Source organism: Mustelus asterias, chromosome 18, assembly GCF_964213995.1.
Source record: "Mustelus asterias chromosome 18, sMusAst1.hap1.1, whole genome shotgun sequence".
Classification (NCBI taxonomy): Eukaryota; Metazoa; Chordata; class Chondrichthyes; order Carcharhiniformes; family Triakidae; genus Mustelus; species Mustelus asterias.
In genome coordinates, this window is record NC_135818.1 from 78,310,724 (window position 1) to 78,330,168 (window position 19,445).

The window sequence follows — 19,445 nt, forward strand, 5'->3', positions numbered from 1 at the left end:
GTGACCTGGCTAAAGACTCAAGTATCTCATGCGGAAAAGTTGAAGTGTCAAGTGCCTTAGCCATATTTCATTTTATTTCAATTTACTGTTGAAAAATGTAACTTTTAGAAAACATTTTCTACACTGTACCATATAAAGTGCAAATTCTCTGCCCTGTGGAGCAGCTCTGGGTATTTGTTAGAAATCAACCAATACCGCATCATTCTCACTGTCACTATGGATTGAGACTAAAGTGGTAATTTTCCCGCCTTGCACTTCTTTAAGCTAATGAACAGAAAACTCTGAGCAGTGTGTATCTGAGTTCTGCTGATGCACCCTTAATGGATGAAGAAAAAAATACTCAAGTATCCATACAGTTGGAGCCACAGTTCTCTAGTATATTCATTGTAAAAAAATTGCATCATGGTTAATTTGGTTATTCTGTTTTATCTCAAAACTACTGTATTATAGGTTATCCTCATTAACACTGCTCATTATTCTGCTGGTATATTAAATGGATCTTTAAAATATTTACGGTACATTGGTCTAATTATTATCAGGTTTGCACTGGGATTTGACTTTTTTGGTACTTTGTGGAACCTGAAGACCAAGTGCAAAAACAAGCACATGATTATTGAACAGGGAGTTGTTTGCTTTAATAATCCCTTTCCATTCAGTATCTTTGCTACCAGTCTGGTAACCTGGGGTCTGGGTATTGGTTGATTTATGGTATTTATAACTATTTATCAGTTTTCTTGCAACTACAAATGCTGAACAAAGCCTATAAATCTACATAAAAACAACTGCTAAAAAGCACTAGTTGTTTTCCCAGGTATTTTCCAACAACAGCAAAATTCTCCTCCCACCCATTCTCCACATCTGGGGGTGGGAGGGGTTGGGGGGAAGGCAGGATTTACGGCTTCTACCACCAGTGGGATGTTCGTGTCAGACCTAAGTCAATAGACCTTTGAACAGCTTGCCACATTGATGGTCCCACTCCTCCATAAAATTCCTCCCCTGGAATCTTCAAACAAAAGACGTGGAGAAAAAGTAACTCTTGTCTAAAACCTATTTGAAATCAGACAACATTTGTTTGATCCTGGTTTCTGTACTGATGTGTAAAGTACTTTGAAATGTATTGAAAAATTAGGCAAATCAAATATAGGAAGCAAATGACTGATTTGCTTGAATAAAGTACCAGAATTGGTCTGAGAATCGATGCTTGCTCGAGAAAGTGCTGGAAATCCTCCAGAGCTTGTTTGCTGCTGTTCAAGATGGCCATAGTACCGGTTTTTCCCATAAGATGGCATGGAGCTTCCTCAAAAGATGTCACAGACATGAGCGAGAACCTGATTCAATCTGTCATCTATATCTTCTCATTAGGTCATTGTATCAAATATTCCATTGTCTAGTCACATGTTATGCTTTGGCACTGCCTATAGACAGTATCACTGCTCTGAAAATAGAGCTGTTGTATAGAAAGTCAACCACTCCAACAGGCATGAATTTATCATTTTCATCTTTGGAAATAAAACTGGTTGTAACTCCACAGTATTCTCTGTCTTTCTTTTGCATGCAGCATTTGTTTTGCAGTTTATAATGCAGCAATCACACAGTATACATACCTGGTGCAAAACATCCAAACTGAAATGGACCAAAAGTCCACAGTCCTTCCAGGATATTCCAGCCATAATTACAACCTGGTCCAGGAGCTATATGTGGCCTTTGTTCAGGGGCTAAATCATTTTCCAATGCTAAACAAGGGCATTGATACAGTATCTTCTTTCATCCTGAACCTGAAAATGCCAGTGTGGGGATCATCAGACAGTATATGCAGAATGGCAATTGTAGGGCTCATGAGACCATGTTTGAGATGCAGTTTGGAACCCAAAGGTTTTGGCCAACATTAATATCGTTCTATGAGGGAAGTGCCAAAAGTTGACTGATATTCTCGGTCAGGAGGGACTCCAAGCAACTTTTCATGAAGCAGACAAACTTGGATAAGGATTCCTGCAACAACACAGTCGGATGCCCTACCTGGTCCCCAAGTAGTGTGAAGTTTTCTGGTTCATTTTCCACATTGCTTCATCAAGTTGTCTGATGCAACTAACTACAAAATTCTCTGTTAATTTATTTACCTTGGTGCTGACAATCCATGGGACTGGTTACTTCATTGCTGCTTCTGGACCTGGGATTTCTGCCTATCCATGCACTACAGCACTCACCCCACCATGAAATGCAAGGTAAGCTCATTTACAAAGTCATTTGCATGTTGAAGGCACAACTCCCATCCAACACTGGAGCATTGCGCTCTGGGCAGTATAGAACCTTGTTCATCGGCCTTTAGAATGATTCAACTATCGAGTAGTGCAACATCAAACCACATGGAGCAACATATAAGTCGTGATTATTGTACCAGAGTGAATTGTGTTATCTAGTCTCAGATGTTTACTGAAGATAGAAACTTTCAGTAAATTTATAAGAATGGATTCAATTGGCAGAGCAGTCTGAGAAACTCAAAGACAATAGCACATGGCATTGAGACAGAAAAGATACAAGAACCTGTAGCCAAAAGCCTTTAGGATGTCAAAGAACACTGGCTACCAGTAGAAGGAAACATCAACAAAGTATTTTTCTAGGCATATGGAGAAAAGTGGCTCTGGCACTGAATGCCAACTTGCAGTTTTAGAACAGCAGACTACTGCAAGATAAAGTTCAATATCCTGATCAGGGAAAACAGGATAAGAGAATTGCCACTATCTCTTGGGTACCAACACACAGGAACCAGTTATTACTTGGAGTATACATCCTCGTTCATTGCACTTTCGTTCAAGGACATCCTAACTCCTGTTGCAATATATCATAACATCCCCTCCCCTTGCAATGCTGACTTGCATGCAGCAGCATAAAAATATCTTCATCAACTTTGATTGAATGCTACTCGTGGATTCATAACATCAGTTATCTGATGACACCTGGGAAATATACTTGAAATATTTATATTCATCTAATACACTCAGTCTTGTTTTAGGAAAAACTAACACAAGTTTTAAAGTAGGTGACCAGAGACAAAAGAGCTTACTTCCTACAAGTATTAGGTTTTAGTACTGATGAGAAACACACAATTCTAGCCACAAGTGATTTCTCTTTGACAATTCTATAATTTTCTAGCTGTGAATAATTTCTCTAGGAAAATTCTACAATTTATGTTGCAATTTAGTTCCCATATAGAATCATTTACATCTTATCAACTTTTTTGGAATAGCCACAAGCTCTCTCTCTCCTTCAAGACTACCCCCCCCCTCCCTTTCAACTTCAAACCCATGCTGAGTCCAACTGCGTTCAAGCAGCATTCAACCCTGCTCATATCTCAGTCTTAGGATTTTTTTTCTACTCAATAGGGTGCCTTTATTTACTCCGAATCCGGTTCTAAAAGGACCTCCTGGTTTTAACTAGAGTCCATTTTTAATACATCTCGCTGCAGGTTTCTAGAATTCATTGTGTTTAGGTGAGTTGTTCCCACATTCACTCTGTAAAAACATTCCGTTTGCTTTACTGCAAACATGCACTTGTGTTTGATTGACCGGGGGCTGATTGGGTGTAAAATGCACAGGTCACTTTTAGAGAGGTTTATAAAATGATGAAGGGGATAGATAGAGTGAACGTTCAAAGACTATTTCCTCGGGTGGATGGAGCTATTACAAGGGGGCATAACTATAGGGTTCATGGTGGGAGATATAGGAAGGATGTCCGAGGTAGGTTCTTTACTCAGAGAGTGGTTGGGGTGTGGAATGGACTGCCTGCAGTGATAGTGGAGTCAGATACTTTAGGAACATTTAAGCGGTTATTGGATAGGCACATGGAGCACACCAGGATGATAGGGAGTGGGATAGCTTGATCTTGGTTTCAGGTAAAGGTCGGCACAACATCGTGGGCTGAAGGGCCTGTTCTGTGCTGTACTGTTCTATGTTCTATGTTCTAAGACTATTTAAAAATTGACACACACCAGTTTAAGGGAAGCGTGCTGCTTCCGCTTTACCTGTATATGTGGAAGGCGTTGCGGGATTGGGAGGGGGCGGCGGTGGTGGTCTTGAAGGGAGGGAGAGAAGATTCAGTAAAGCTCACTGGGGAATATGGTTGAAACCTCAGTGGCTAATAACTGTTGGATATTACATTCTATGCCTCTTCATTACCACTTGTTCTGCATGTTCTACAGTCATAGCTAGGTGTAGAGAAAGGTCAACTTAATGCAAGGTAGGTCCATTCAAAAGTCTGATGGCAGCAGGAAAGAAGCTGCTCTTGAGTCGGTTGGTACATGACCTCAGACTTATGTATCTTTTTCCCGATGGAAAAAGGTGGATGAGAGAACGTGTAGGGTCCTTAATTATGCTGCCTGCTTTGCCGATGCAGCAGGAAGTGTAGACAGAGTCAATGATAAGATACTTACCTTGTGAATTAATTCCATTTTTTTTCAAAGCTGCACATTTTGGTAGCAGAATGCACAGTGAAACTGCAGCTTCTGGAACTATGAATATTATTTTATGTAATTTGAAAAAGTTTTTAAAAATAACATGTTTGACATTAAAAACAATGATGTCAAGATGACCTTTGGTGAACCTTGGTGTGATGGATCTGTGATGCTGAATGCAAACGTGAACATCAATCCTATCGTCTACTTCCCGGCCAAAGTCAATGAACAGGAGTGTCTCAGATGAATAACAGCCTGGTGAGTACATAAAATAATAACATTTTTACAACATACCTTAAAAACATAGATTTTCATGTACATATGATTAATTATATGTTGATCTACAATCCATGTACTTTAATCATTATATACCGAATGTTGCCACATCCTTTGTTGCTTTTTTGCTTTATTGACATCTGGGATCCAATGTGTTAATATGGGGTCACAGTGGAAAAGCACAGATGTAAATACATCTTTACTCTGTATCTAACCCGGTGCTGTACCTGCCCTGGAAGTGTTTGACTGGACAGTGGAAAGGAAACCCTACTCTGTATCTAACCCCATGTTGTACTTGCCATGTGAGTGTTGGATATAGGACAGTTTACTTTGTATGGCAGTTTGTCAACATTTAAATCTCAAGGAGGTATTTTCACCTAAGTCTTGCCTCTAGTGTGAATTGCGGCTGGAGCCAGGAGGAGATGTGGCCTGTTGGAGACCCCACAGTCAAGCTGGAGGGGTCTGCAGGTCAAAGTGCATGTGTGGGCCCAGAGGTTACTCTGCTATCCTGCACTGGGAGCATTTGATGGAACATTATAGAGGGGGATTTTACTCTGCATGTAACCCCCATGCTATAACTCTGGGGGGCCTGAACTGAAATCTGTTTCTGCCACTGCAACACGATTGAGCCACGAACATTCCTGAATGATGACGTGGGCAACAGAGATTACAGACTGCCACAGTCCAAGAGGTCAGTGTCTCCTGTTTCTACTTGTGCTGTGTTGCTGTGTGTGTGCTGCTAGCACTACAATTTAAAGCAGGATCTGTTGTGACCGAAGGATGATGAGGTATGTTGGATGCTCTTAATTAAAAGACATGGTGTACATTGGGTGGGAACCTTGCTTGTGTTGGCTCCAATCTCTTGGTCCCCAAGCTGCAACCCAATGTTCAATGGCTTACGGGGCCCACTCATGTACTTTGACCTGCAGACACCTCCAGCTTGACTGTGGGGTCTCCAACAGGCCACATCTCCTCCTGGCTCCAGCCACAATTCACACTAGAGGCAAGACTTAGGTGAAAATACCTCCTTGAGATTTAAATGTTGATGGTTTTTTCCTCAGCAAGGCTGAGAGGCCAGGCCAAATCTCCACTCAAGCATGGTAGTGTTGGGACTCTGAGGAGAGGATAGTTTCAACATGCATGGTCAGGTGTCAACTGAAAGGGTTAGGAGTTAAATGCCAAGCTTCAGTATACCAAATGCCATTTTAAGAAGCTGGCAGTTATTTTAAGCAACTTGCAGACATTTTGTGGACACTTTTTAAAAATGTTTTCTAGGGCAGTTTTGCATTTTCAACTTTGGCACTGCAGTCTTGCTGAAGGGTAGGATGTCTGTTGCTTTTAAGGCCGGAAAGTTGTTCTGGATAATGAGAAGGCTCTCATCTAACTCATTAGGCTCGAAAGTCTGAGCAACAATTCACCAAGGGCCTTAGCATCTGGGGTGTGTGGTCCTCAGGTCAGGCTGGGCCAGAAGTCCTGAAGCTTCCAACCACCTGATCCCACCTGTCCCCATTCCTGGTTTTCTTCAGCAATCATGGCCATCATTCTCTACTCTCCCTTCCAGGCTCCTGACTCTGGTTCTTGCTTTGCTCTGTGACCATTCCATGTCCCAGCTATCCAGAGGTAGATCAGATGTCCCACCAGCCAGTGACCTCCAAACGACCACCAAACCCTGGGTATCGGAGCAGAATGCCACAGGAATAAGCAAGAATGTGAGCGATGGCACAAGGAATCGGACCTCTGGAGTTCAAGGTAATTTCTATCTCTCTCTAAATCTCTCTGTCTCTTGCTTTCTGTCTTTGCTTATCTTTCTTCATTTCTCCCTCTCTCTTACTATCTTCTTTTGTCTCTACCTTTGATTTTTTTTGTGTCTGCTCTCTCTTTCCCTGCCTGTCCCTCTTCCCCAGATGTTTTCTCTCTCACTGTCTCTACCTTTCATTTTTTCCTCTCTGTCTCTCTGTCTGTTTGTCTGTCTCTCTCTGCCTGTCCTTTTTTCCACACTCTCTCTCTACCTCTCTATTCTTTCACTTTGTCTAAAATGGTCTCTCTGTTTATCTCTCTTTCTCCCTCTCTCTGTCTCTCTTTCGCTCTCTCCTTTCTCTCAGTCCCCTTACCCCCTCTCTCTTTGCATGTCTCTTCCTCTTTGGGTCAGATTTTCGCTACAAGGCAGGTACTTTTCTGACTCAGCAGATCCAGCTCGATTTAACTTACTGGTCTCGGACGATTTTTGCTCCATGTGGGTGTTGCAGGCGTGGGTTGTGGGGAAGGAGATGAGGGGGCACCAACCTCACAGATCCTAGATGGTTATGGGAGTGGGTGGGTGCCAAGGCAGGCTGGTTTGAAGGTCTGCCTCAATTATCTGGGTCTTCATCATCCCAGTTGTAATAAAGGTGATTGGTTCTTCTGGCCCTTACCCCTCACATCATCTTACAAGACCCAATCCTAAGCTCTACTCATAACCTCCATGTTAAGTCATGCCTCTTCCATGCTCACTCACCCAGTACACACAAGATACATAACCAATAAGCCATATAATAACAATGGCAAATGTGGAAACTGCTGAGAAGAACAAAGAAATTATCTGTGAAAAATAACTTATTTCTACAACCCCACAAAAGTGTCAATCAGGCAGACAATTAAAGTGTCAATAACAGAGGCTGCCAACATTTCACATTTCTTAATATTGTCCAAATAAACATTGAAACACAGACAAAAGAGGTCACAGAAAGATCAACTTTTTATAACTGCTTAACGATGCCAATCAAGCAAAGTCAACAATTCACTTATTAAAACAGATTTCCTAATGAGCTAATGCTTTTATTGGTCTGATCTCATAGCCAAGCATGCATAATCTGGTCCTTTATCTCTCTCTCTCTCTCTCTCTCTTTATCTCTCTCTTCATCCTACACCCGCTGACTCCTGTTTTCCTTCTCCCCATCTTTGCAGTTTGCGGACGGCCTCCAAACCCGGTGACAATCGTGCAGAGGATAATAGGCGGCAAGCTGGCAGAAGAGGGGAGCTTCCCCTGGCATGTACTGGTGTTGGCAAGGGGTCGGGGGAGGGCTGGTGGCACCCTGATTGGTGGAGGTTGGGTTTTGACGGCTGCCCACATCTTCTACCCCAAGGGCAGCCTTCGAATAGACCTGGTCCGCCAACGCAACACCACCCAGATCCGGATGAGCCCAGGCACCAGCCTGCGAGCACGGCTGGCAGGGGCCAACCAGGAGATTGAGGATATCGTGGTGCACCCAGGTTTTGAGGAGGCACCACACAATTTTGATAACGACATTGCCCTGATCAAGCTGAGGGTAAACCAGGAAGAGGAGGGGGTGATGCCTGCCTGCTTACCCAGGACTCGGGGGCGTAAGGAGAGTGACCTCTTCCAGCCTGGGAGAATAGGCTATGTGGCTGGCTGGGGGATAGAAGACGGTCGCTTCCTCTGTGACCCGCTGCGCTATGTCCCACTGCCCTTTGTCCACCAGAACCGCTGCTTGCAAGCTTTCCAGGAAGCACGAATCTTGGGTTACCGTCCTCCAGTCACCTACAACATGTTTTGTGCTGGCATTCCCGAGGGGGGTAAGGATGCTTGTGCTGGAGACACAGGTGGGGGCTTCCTAGTACCTGACCCACACTCGGGAGCCTGGTACTTGATAGGCATCGTGTCTTGGGGCACTGGTTGTGGGCGGCCGGGACGCTACGGAGTGTACACACGGGTGTCCAGCTACCTCCACTGGATTAACTCCATCATTGCTGCACATCCCTAGAGCAAATCTTCCCTCAAACCAACAGCACTGCACAAAATCCTGTTGGTAGGCTTTAGGCTGAATCCGATCTTATTGGGGTTATTATGCGGAGGTAACAAAATACAACAAATTTTCACAGTCCCCTTGAGGCTCAACCCCATTCCCGCCACTCCAAATTGTGAAGACATCTCACCTCCCCAGTCTGTGGGAGTCCTCATTTCCCCAAACTCTGATCTCCTTACATCCCCTAAACTATGGGTCTCTTCATCTCCGCACACTGTGGGAGTCCTCACCCTCCAAATTGTAGGCATCCTCAGCTCTGGCATGTCAGACTAAATGAAAGTATACCATTAAACAGAGGCAATGGAACATATGAACATATAAATTAGAAGCAGCAGAGGATCACTCAGCCCCTCTGGTCTGCTCTGCTATTTAATAAGATTGTAGCTGACCTGGTTGTGGCCTCAACGCCACATTCTGCCCACCTCCGATACTCCTTTGTTGGTTAAAAATCGATCTACCTCTGCCTTAAAATTATTCATTGACCCTGCCTCCACCATTCTCTGGGGAAGAGAGTTTTAAAGATAAAGGAATACAAGAGTATTGACGTTATAATGCTTGCTTTATGGAACACTGTAAACAACAAATTAATAAAGATCGGGGCACTTTGTGTCCTTTGCAGAATTTCTGTATGACTGAGAAGTGTGATTGGGAGGATGGGCTGGTGTGTTTTCATGTAATCTCTCTGTTATCTGAATGTGGGTACAGATGGCATCTGAATATTCTAAGATTTCAATCGATTTATGACTTGCATTTTCTAAAGCTCCTTTTGGAATCTCAGGAGGTCCTGAAACGGTATACAGCCAATGAAGTGCCCCCGAGGTGGAGTCACTGCTATCATCAGAGCCTTAATGAGGGCTTGGCATCCATATTAAGGTGTTATGTCCAGAATTGGGACCCACAACCACATCTGAGATCCAACCAGATCATGCAATCGGGGCCTTGAAGAAGTCACAATACTTCAGTAGCTCTCACCTGTCGGATTTCCAGTAAAAGCTACGTTTTCTGCTGGTTGACAGGTGGTGGATCAAGGGTGCATTGAACGTTTATTGGTGTCTCTTTCCCTTCAATGCCTGACTTGTGTGTAGCACCCAGAGATCTGAAAGTTTTGATTTATTGGTGAGATGAGGCAATTTCTGATGCAATCAGCTTGCAGCTTGTCTCCAGGGATATCAGTTGTTCAACTCCAAGTGATTGTTTCCCTTGAGTCTTTTTTTAATCAATCTGTTCAAAGGATGTAGGTATCACTGGCTAGGGTTTCTTGACCCGCTGTAGTCCACATAGTGCAGGTACACCGACAGTGCTGTTGGGGAGCGAGTTCCAGGATAAGGACCCGCAATAGTGAAAGAAAGGCAATACTTTTCCAAATCAGGATGGTGTGTGGCTTGAAGGGGAACTTGCAGATGGTGGCATTCCCATGCATCTGCTGCCTTTGTCCTTCTAGGTGGTAAGTGTTGTGGGTTTGGAAGGTGCTGTAAAAAGACCCTTGGTGAGTTGCTGCAATACATCTTGTAGATGGTACACACTGCTGCCATTGAGCATCGGTGGAGGGAGTGACTGTTTAAGGTGGTCGATGGGTTGTGTTGTATGGATGGTGTCAATCTTCTTCAGTGTTGTTGGACCTGCTCTCGTTGCCACAGTAGCCGGTCCAATTCAATTTCTGGTCCATGGTAACTCCCAAGATGTTGATAATGGCGGATTCAGCAATGGTAATAGCACTGAAGTCAAGGAAAGATAGTTGGATTTTTATTAAAGATGGTCATTGTCTGGCACTACTATGGGATTGTTATTTAGGACTTGGTTAGCTTGATCACCTGTAGCACCACTGAGCCATTCTTGGTGATAGACATTGAAGTCCCCCACCTGGAGTACATTCTGTGTCCTTGCCACCCTCAGGGGGTAAGGGGTATGTTGATGGCGGCAGCTGATAATCAGCAGGTTTCCTTGCCCATGTTTAACCTAATGCCATGAGACTTCATGGGGGTCATAGGTCAATGTTGAGGACTGGTAGGGCAACTCCCTCGTGACTTTATACCACTGTCCTGGAAGTTGCCTAGTATGGAGGGCATTAGCTCTGAGCAGAGGTTGGAGAAACTTGGTTTGTTCTCACTGGAATCACAGAGGTTGAGGGGCGACCTGATGGAAATCTACAAGATTATGAGGGACATGGACAGAGTGGATAGTCAGAAGCTTTTTCCCAGGGTGGAAGAGTCAATTACGAGGGGGCATAGGTTTAAGGTGCGAGGGGCAAGATTTAAAAGAGATGTACGCGACAAGGTTTTTACACAGAGGGTGGTGGGTGCCTGGAATTCGCTGCTGGGGCAGGTAGTGGAAGCAGATACAGTAGTTACTTTTAAGGGGCATCTGGACAAATACATGAATAGGATGGGAATAGAGGGATATGGTCCCTGGAAGGATAGGGAGTTTTAGTTCAGACGGGCAGCATGGTCGGTGCAGGCTTGGAGGGCCGAAGGGACTGTTCCTGTGCTGTAATTTTCTTTGTTCTTTGTATACCCAAGGATGATGATGGTGGTGTCTGGGACATAGTTATATGTATGGAATCATAGCTTACAGACATTGTCAGGCTGTTGCTTGTCTAGATTGTGGGCAGCTCTCCCAATTTTAGCACAAGCCCTCAGATGTTATTAAGGAATGTTGACAAGGCAGGGTTTGCTGCTGTTGTTTCCAGTTTCTAACCTAATGCTACATGTTCCGTCTGGTTTCATTTCTTTTAGACATAGTGGTTTGATACAACAGAGTGGCTTGCTGCTGCCACTGTGCATCAGGGAGGGAATGAATATTTAAGGTGGAGGAGGATAAGATGCCAATCAAGAAGGCTGCCTCGTATGGATGGTGTCAAGCTTCTTGAGTGTTGTTGGACGTCCTGTTAAGAGCCAATCACATTGCTGTGGATCTGTAGTCATGTGTAGACCAGAAGGTATTGGCAGATTTTCTCCTCTAAAGGACATTAATGAACAAAATGGGTTTTTACGGCAATCGTTTCATGGTCACTATTACCAAGACTAGCTTTTAGTACCAGATTTATTAACTGAATTTAAATTCCACCAGCTACCATGGTGGAGTTTTGTTGGGGAAATTCATAGTAGGTTAAAGAAATTTTAAATAAGCAGGGATTTAAGTTACTAACAAAATACTAACGATAAGTGAAATGACCTTAGATTAGACTTACAAGCTAACAGGGGAACAATCTATGGAGAAACACATATAAACACTGCAAGTGATTTAACAAAGTTTGAGACTTGAACAAGTATTTCTGATTTAAACATGTATTTTGAATCTTTAAAAATGTATTTTAGCTGTATGTTGAAGAAATCTACACTTTAGCTAAAAGTAGGTTACTGCAAAGCCTAATAGGATAACATATTTGCACCTGCACCACTCACCTGTTTTTACATATAATTGATGCCAGCCCTGCATCTTTGGGTATATAATCTGGACAGTGTCAAAGGCATCTGTTGGTACCTCAGTGCCAATACATTCTTTGATGCTCACCATACTGAATGTTGGCTCATTTTGTGCGTCAATGGTTTGATTATCATCACCACCAGACAGTGTCACTTGGCCAGTCATTTTGTGGATCTTGTTCTGGCGATGTTTGGTGTGCACTCTTAGTCAGTCAATTGGGATACTGTACCTGTCCAGCCCCTGGTTCTGCTTCCCCATGATGTCAAACCACTTGGTTTGACCTGTGTTTTCTGTATGGGATAAGAGGCATATTGAGATGAGCCACATTCTTTAGAACAATGAAAGTACAGAATCTGTAAGTTCTTATCAATGATAGTTACCAGCAGTAAGATTCCCAGAGCCCCTTTATGAATAGGATAGTTCACACTGTCCAGATATGGCAGGTGCTTTCAAAGTCCTTTATGAATAGAGTTGTTCACATTATCCAGATAAGGCAGGTCTAAGAATGTACATCTGTCTAGTTCGGCCATTGATGTAAGCAAGAGTTGTTGGAAACATTAACTTTAACCTCTGTAGCTAAGCATCAGAGGTTGCTAAGCAACAGATGAAGCAGCGTCAGCGACAGAGAGAGGAAGCATCCGGATTTTACGGACCAATGAAATCCCATGAGGTCAGCAGATAAGAGGCAATTGGCTAAAGTATATGACAAGTATTAACAATGATTGATTTGTATTGAAAATGGCTGGTTCATAACTAATGGAAGGCAGAAAATGTAAACTTGATCTGTCTGTTGCATTGTAACCTCGGAGTGCTATTGAAAAGCTCAAGGCCTTCTCTTGTATTAAGGCATTAGACTGCCCAATCCTCATTCTCCCATTGATTGTTGGTTAATAAAGTTGCGTCTTTAACCCGGACACTGGCTTTCATGAGTCTTTGTATTGGCTGAAGTTTTTGGTGATACCTAGCCTCCAGAGAACCCCACAATGGGTTTGAATCTGTGCCCCCAGAGCAGTAGCCTGGGCTCCTGGATTACTAGCTAGTGACATCATCACAATGCCACCACCTCACCCTCCACTCTTCCAGGATGTAGCAGATCGGAAAAGGAGTTTATGAGGGAAGGGGGGAGGAGTGGAGGTAGTGAAAGAGTGGTGAGGATGTGGAATTTGCTACCATAAGCAGCACTGAAATTAATAGGCTGCAGGAATATGCAAACATTGGCAGAGGCAATTCAGTGCAGAAAAGTGCATTTGGTATGAAGACACAGAATAGAATCTTGGCTCTGGGCACATGCTGATGGCTTATACACTATCGGTTGGGCATTTTATTTGAACTTTTGTCTAATGTTTAAGTTGCATAATTCATTGACTGTATGTTGGTTGTGGGCGCCTTTCACCGTCCTGTTTTTCAATTATTGCCTCTCATACTCCTGGGAGTATCGACCAGTGATGGCTGGGAAGGATTGCCACCCTTGTCTACCAAATTGTAACTTTGCTGTGATTCTGCAGTACAGTAAAGTGTGTAAGTTTGGAATGGTATACATTATTTGTTTCAGGCCATGTTGCGTAGCCTGCCAGCTGATGATCTGGGTTGCAGAGTTAGGTGGTCTTCCCATGGTGTAAGTATGGGATATACAATGGTACTCTCGGGGGTTCTCACTCTTGTCTTGATGATGCCATGAATGGTGACCATGAACAGGAGGTCCCTGCAATCACTGGAGCTGTAGTGTCCACAACATTTCTTTGGTGACTGGGATTATTTGTTAGAACAACACAGTGTAATGGATCCCATGGATGGAATCTCTGAGCCATTGTAGGTGTTGAGTTTGGCAATGATTGGTTGAACCATCACTTGCCACTTCTGCGGGTACATGGATTAGTACATAGATAGCACAAAGTGGAAGGATATTTGCACCTGTACCACTCTCCAGTTTTGCCTATAATTCATGCTAGCCCTGCATCTTTGGGCATATAATTTGGACAGTGTCAAAGGCATCTGTTGGCACTTCAGTGGCCAATAGATTCTTTGATGCTCACCATACTGAATGCCAGCTCATTTTGTGCGTCGATGGTTTAATTATCATCACCACCAGAGTGTCACTTGGCCAGTCATTTTGTGGATCTTGTTCTGGCGATGTTTGGTATGCACTCTTAGTCAGTCGATTGGAATGCTGTACCTGTCCGGCCTCTGGTTCTGCTTTCCCATGATGTCAAACCACTTTGTCTGACCTTTGCTTTCTGCATTGGCAGTTTGTGTCCTCTACAGCCATGTACCTTCCATTCAGCATTAAAAGCTTGGCAATTTCTGGGTGAATGTGTGCCGCCACACTACTTGCTTACTAGGCTTTCTTGCACTGGCCATCATGTCATGAATGGATGAATTCCATACAGTCGATAGACTATGGCTCTGTACTTGTATCTGCTTTGTAATCGTGCTTCCATACTGTAACCTTTGGCTTGGTCCAAGAGATCTTTTTGGAATGCTTTTATGGGGGTAGATGCCACCATGAGCTCAATAATTCTGCCGGCTTACTCTATTGCCTTAAAATCACGCCATTGTCTCTGAATCTGCTTATGAATGGGTCAGTGGTCTACTCTGTATTCTGAAAGACATGAATTCCAGACGGTGCATTCTGAAATTAAGGGGTATTGGAAATTCTGTGAACTTCCTGTGACTTTTCGCCGGATAAACAGGTCCATCTGTAACAGGAGCAAATAATCAGGGTCTTTGGTCCTACAGGACTGTGCATTTCTGGTGCCTGCTGCAGTACCTTTACTGGCCACAGCTTGTTTGACAACAAGGGTGTCACTATTGAGTTGTTGCTGCTTCACCAAGCACATGGGAGCTGTCCACAAAGCTGCAATGTTTTGGCGAAAATGGACTGCAGATTCTAAAGGGAAAATTTAAGTCAGAAAATACTTTTAACAGCCCTTTTTAAGCTGGTAGCAGCTGTTGGGAACTGTCACTTAATGGACTCTTACTTGGCTTAGTCTCAAGTTTTTTAATTGTGCCCCTCCCCTCAGATGATCTGCTGCAGTCATGGAATATCTTCTCTGTGGAGCTGTAATGCACCTCCTCCCAGCAGGTTATTTAATTGCTGTTCCTGCATAACCTTCACAGCAGGTAGACTGAGACTACTTAAACTCTCCTAACTTTGAACGATCTAACCATGACCCAAAGCTTGCTGGCTGGAGGCGTGATGTCCCAGAACTAAGGTACTGGGTGTAGGATTCCTGAACTGGTGCAGAATCACTTACTCACTCCAACAATGTGAGTACTTGATCATCATTTTACTTCCACATTAATCTACTACATGAAAGGTTTGAGGTTGTATTTTTCTTGGTTGAATCTTCAAGAATCACAACCAGAACTGGTAGCACATTGATACATTTGTAATAAACAGAAGAATGCAATCATGCAGCAAGGATTGAGAAAACAATATTGTGGGTTCTTTATTTGAAGAGGATGTACAATGTTAATCAGGAGGTTGGGTGGACATGTTTAACCTGTATGACTGCCACTGTATTCCATTTGCAGTTCATGAAATTGGATCTGTGTTGTCAGTCCTTTTCACTTTGCTAGCAAATACCTTGTCATCACTGTGATGTTCAAATCAGCCCATCCAAATTAATCACAGTTACAGCCTTTAGCTTTGGCTCATTGTGCCCTCAAGAAGGTGGTGGTGAGCTGTCTTTTTAAACCACTGCTGTCCATGCGGTGCAGTCAGAGAGGGTGTTCCAGGATTTTGACTTAACAGGGTAAAATATGCTCCCATAAAGCATACCACATCATAACAGTAACAAGACTGAATTAAGGTTTGGAAAACATCTCAAACTCATTTGGTTGTAAGGCAAATTTAGCTATTCTTCCATGGTAAGCATGTAATTGTAATGTATGCAGCTTCGAAAGGGTTTCTGTGAAAAATTTTTCTGCTCCATGAAGCTAATCTAATGTCGAGATTACTGTCAGTGTCACATCCCATATTATTCAGCTGTAATGATTCCAGTCCAAGGAATATTAATGTTCCATAAACCATTGCTAACGATAAATTCATCTGTCTCTTTTAAAAGCTATTGACAGTATTAAATGTTGTAGCACATGGACACTCAATGGGAAATAAAATCTTTTTAATTTATTCTTCAGAGCCATGCAGCCAAAAGAGTCCTCCAGCTCTGCAATCCCTATCCAAAAAACTCTCGCAATGGAACTAATTTCCTTGAAGTCCACAATTTGCAGCACTGAACGTGTGCTAACTGTTCTCTTTCCATTGTTCTATAAATGTCACCACTTCTCCTCCCACTACTACTTTCTGAACTGGAGAAAAAATAATTTCCAAAATCAAATCATTGCAGATTTAGAAAATAATAGTTACCTACCTCTCAAAGGGCTTATGGATGGTTGAGTGTTCACAGTAAGAGTTTTAACAACACCAGGTTAAAGTCCAACAGGTTTATCTGGTAGCAAATACCATTAGCTTTCGGAGCGCTGCTCCTTGCTACCAAATAAACCTGTTGGACTTTAACCTGGTGTTGTTAAAACTCTTACTGTGTTCACCCCAGTCCAATGCCGGCATCTCCACATCATGGTCGAGTGTTGACAGATTTCACACTTTTTCCAAAAAGCGGTCATAGCAAAAGGCACACGGAAAATGTAATTCAAGTCATTAACACTCAAAAGCTCAAGTCTTGCTGCAGGCCCATTGATCATTTCACAAAGTTCATTCTCATTGTCCTGCTAGATACTATGTAGGTGTGGTGTGATGTGCTAATAATTGGAAGTTGGCTATTTTTAAACACACCAGACATAAACATTACCATTTGACATACACAAATGAATGACTATGCACAACTACTGTCCCAATAAAGATAATTAGAGTTTTTATATTTGCCTGGATGAGTTTCAATTGCCTAAAAATTTGAAGAGGAACATGCTAATATTTTTCTTTCCCAAAATGGCCTGGGATCCTTTGTTTATTGCACTTCATGCAGGAAGTTATACATCTTAATATAGTCATCATGATTAAAGGAACAGGTGCATGGAACAGCACATTTCTTGTCCATCATTCTCCTTTACTTCCTGCACATGGACAGCTTCAGTTACCAAGGAGTCACAGATGGTGCTGCACGTTAATGATTGCAGAAACATCCCTATTTCTGACCTTATGGAGGGATGGTCAAGGTTGAAGCAGCTTTAGAGATTTGGGCTCTAAACATTACCCTGAGGAGCTCCCAGTGATGTTCTTGGGCCGAGATGATTGGGCTCCAATAACCGTCTTCCCTTGTTCTAGGTTTTTCCCACAGATTCCCGTCAACCCTTTGAGTTTGTGAAGGCTCCTGGATACCATGCTGAAGAAGGGAAAGGGTTAATTTTTTTGTACTCAAAGTATTTTGTACCTAAAGGGTTAACGGATTTTGTACCTAGAATGTATCACAAACATAACCCTTCATTGTGGCTAATCTCCCCAGGTTTATACTGCTCCTGGCATCAATATAAATTATTTATTCATGGTTTCATTCTTTCATTCGTGATCAAGGACTGTTAAATGGACTTTAATTCATGGCTGGTCTGGAGTTTGCTTCGTGACTGGTATTATGAGCCATGATATATAAATATCCACACTTCTTATGTTCAGTGAGAGATCTGGTGAACCGCTGTTAAGGTACCAGGTCTCTCCCAAAAACTTTTGAGAATAAAGCTCACTGTACTTTGACTTAGTAACTATCTCAGAGGTATTATTTACCTACAACAATTTGGTGCCGAAACCTGGGAATTGTTTGCGGGCTCAGGTTGAATGGCCACAACCTGGGTACTGGAATAGAGTTCCGAACCTAATAGGATGAGTCAAACTACAGTGGGTGATCATACGTGATGAGAGAGTGTGAGTGAAAGGAGTCTGAACTGAACACATACAGACAAGGAGGTGTTTGTTTCTTATACTCAGCCTTAGACCGAATGTTAAGAGGCCAGGATTTTGAAGTGGGTATAAAGACTGGAGAAAAGTTGCCTGAGGTGTGATGTTCAGACGTGAGTGAGAGAAAGACTATCTGAGTGATCACCGGAGTAGAAGCCGGCTTAATGATGTAAGCTTAATAGTGTAAGTTTAATAGTGTAAGCGGTGGTACGGAGGATTTGATCACCCCTGACAGGTAACACCGGACTCTGATAAGAGCGACCTAGGAGGGGAGAGCAAGAAGGGAGAATAGAAGACTCCAGGTGGTGCGTATAAAACCTTATCTGTATTATGGCGGGATCACAAGGACAGTGGGGACCACCGAAATCCCTGATAAACGAATATATGACTAAGAGGGACAGATTCATTAAACAGGTGATAAAAGGGGGGAGGAATTCATCCCACCCACTAGACCAACAATGAAAATGGTTGGAAAAAGAAAAGAAAGATAGAACTAAGAAAATTGGAGTTCTCTTAGTTCACCAATTGGCCGGATTAATTGAACAAGTCTCAGTCTTGGGTAAGAAATGGGCTGACGACAAAGCAAAAACTAAATTGTTGGGAGCATGCAATAGAGAAATAGAAAGAAGAAACAAGACAAAGAAGATAGGAGTATTGTTAATACATCAGTTAGCTGGACTAATTGAACAAGTAGTCGCCTCCACTAAGAAGTGGAGTGAGGATAAAGAAAGGATTAGGGAGTTAGAATCCAGAGTAAGGGAACTGAAGAAACAAAACCAATTATTAGAAGAAAAGCAATGGAGAGGGGAAACCGTTCCTCTACCTCCTTATGAGTCCACACAACAGGGACTAACCGCTCTTCCAGAGGAGTGGGAAGTGCCAGTAACACAAGGGGGAACAGATGCGCAGCCAAAAGTAAATTATGAACCCTTCACCCCAGGTGAGAGACAGCAGATAATGGTTTCCCTGGGTAAATTACAACCTAGAAGTGCAAACACTAAATTCTGGGAAGAATTAGACACAATCTGGGTAGGACATCAATTACACCTGAGAGACGTACACCAGCTGATCAGGGCAGCCTGTCCAGCAGGTAAGTGGAGGCAGGTAGCAGGTGGACCCGCCGTTCCTCCAGCACAGGATTATAGTGGGGGATGGTGGACACATGTAGTCACCCTAACATCAGAAATAGATGCCCAACAGACACCCTTCACCCAGTTTAAGGCAGAAATTCAGAGACTGTTAGGGAATGCTCCTACTAACTGGAGCGGAATAACCACAACAAAGCAGCTAAAAAGGGAAGGAGCTTCTGAATATGGGGGATGGTTGTTCAAGGTATATCAGGAGTGCTCAAGACAAGGAGACCCAGGTTGAGGAGATTGAGCGTTCATCCAGGCTTTTAAGGATGAATTCTTTAGTGTTTATCAAAACATCCTAAAATTGGGGGTGATCGTGTCCCAGGATTACGATGAGTTGGTAGAGTGGGCTAGTGGCATATCTGGAGCTGGATAGGAGAAATCTTAGTTTTTGTATTTCAATGTGTTGTGTGGTCTGGTTGCTAGTCGAATGTAAGTGGTTGTTGTTGTATTAG

At 43.0% G+C, this 19,445-nt stretch overlaps 1 protein-coding gene across 1 annotated transcript; it reads left to right on the forward strand.

The window, feature by feature from the left end:
- Window positions 1-5,421: 5,421 nt before the first annotated feature.
- LOC144506856 (complement C1r subcomponent-like) lies at window positions 5,422-9,120 on the forward strand. The gene is made up of 3 exons (XM_078233211.1): window positions 5,422-5,511; window positions 6,285-6,472; window positions 7,667-9,120. The coding sequence occupies exons 1-3, from the start codon at window positions 5,504-5,506 to the stop codon at window positions 8,482-8,484; spliced, it is 1,014 nt and encodes a 337-aa protein (XP_078089337.1). The 5' UTR covers window positions 5,422-5,503; the 3' UTR covers window positions 8,485-9,120.
- Window positions 9,121-19,445: the final 10,325 nt, after the last annotated feature.

Coding starts and splice junctions, on each gene's coding strand:
- LOC144506856 (XM_078233211.1), top strand. Junction 6,473..7,666: donor TCGGACCTCTGGAGTTCAAG/GTAATTTCTATC, acceptor CCATCTTTGCAG/TTTGCGGACGGCCTCCAAAC.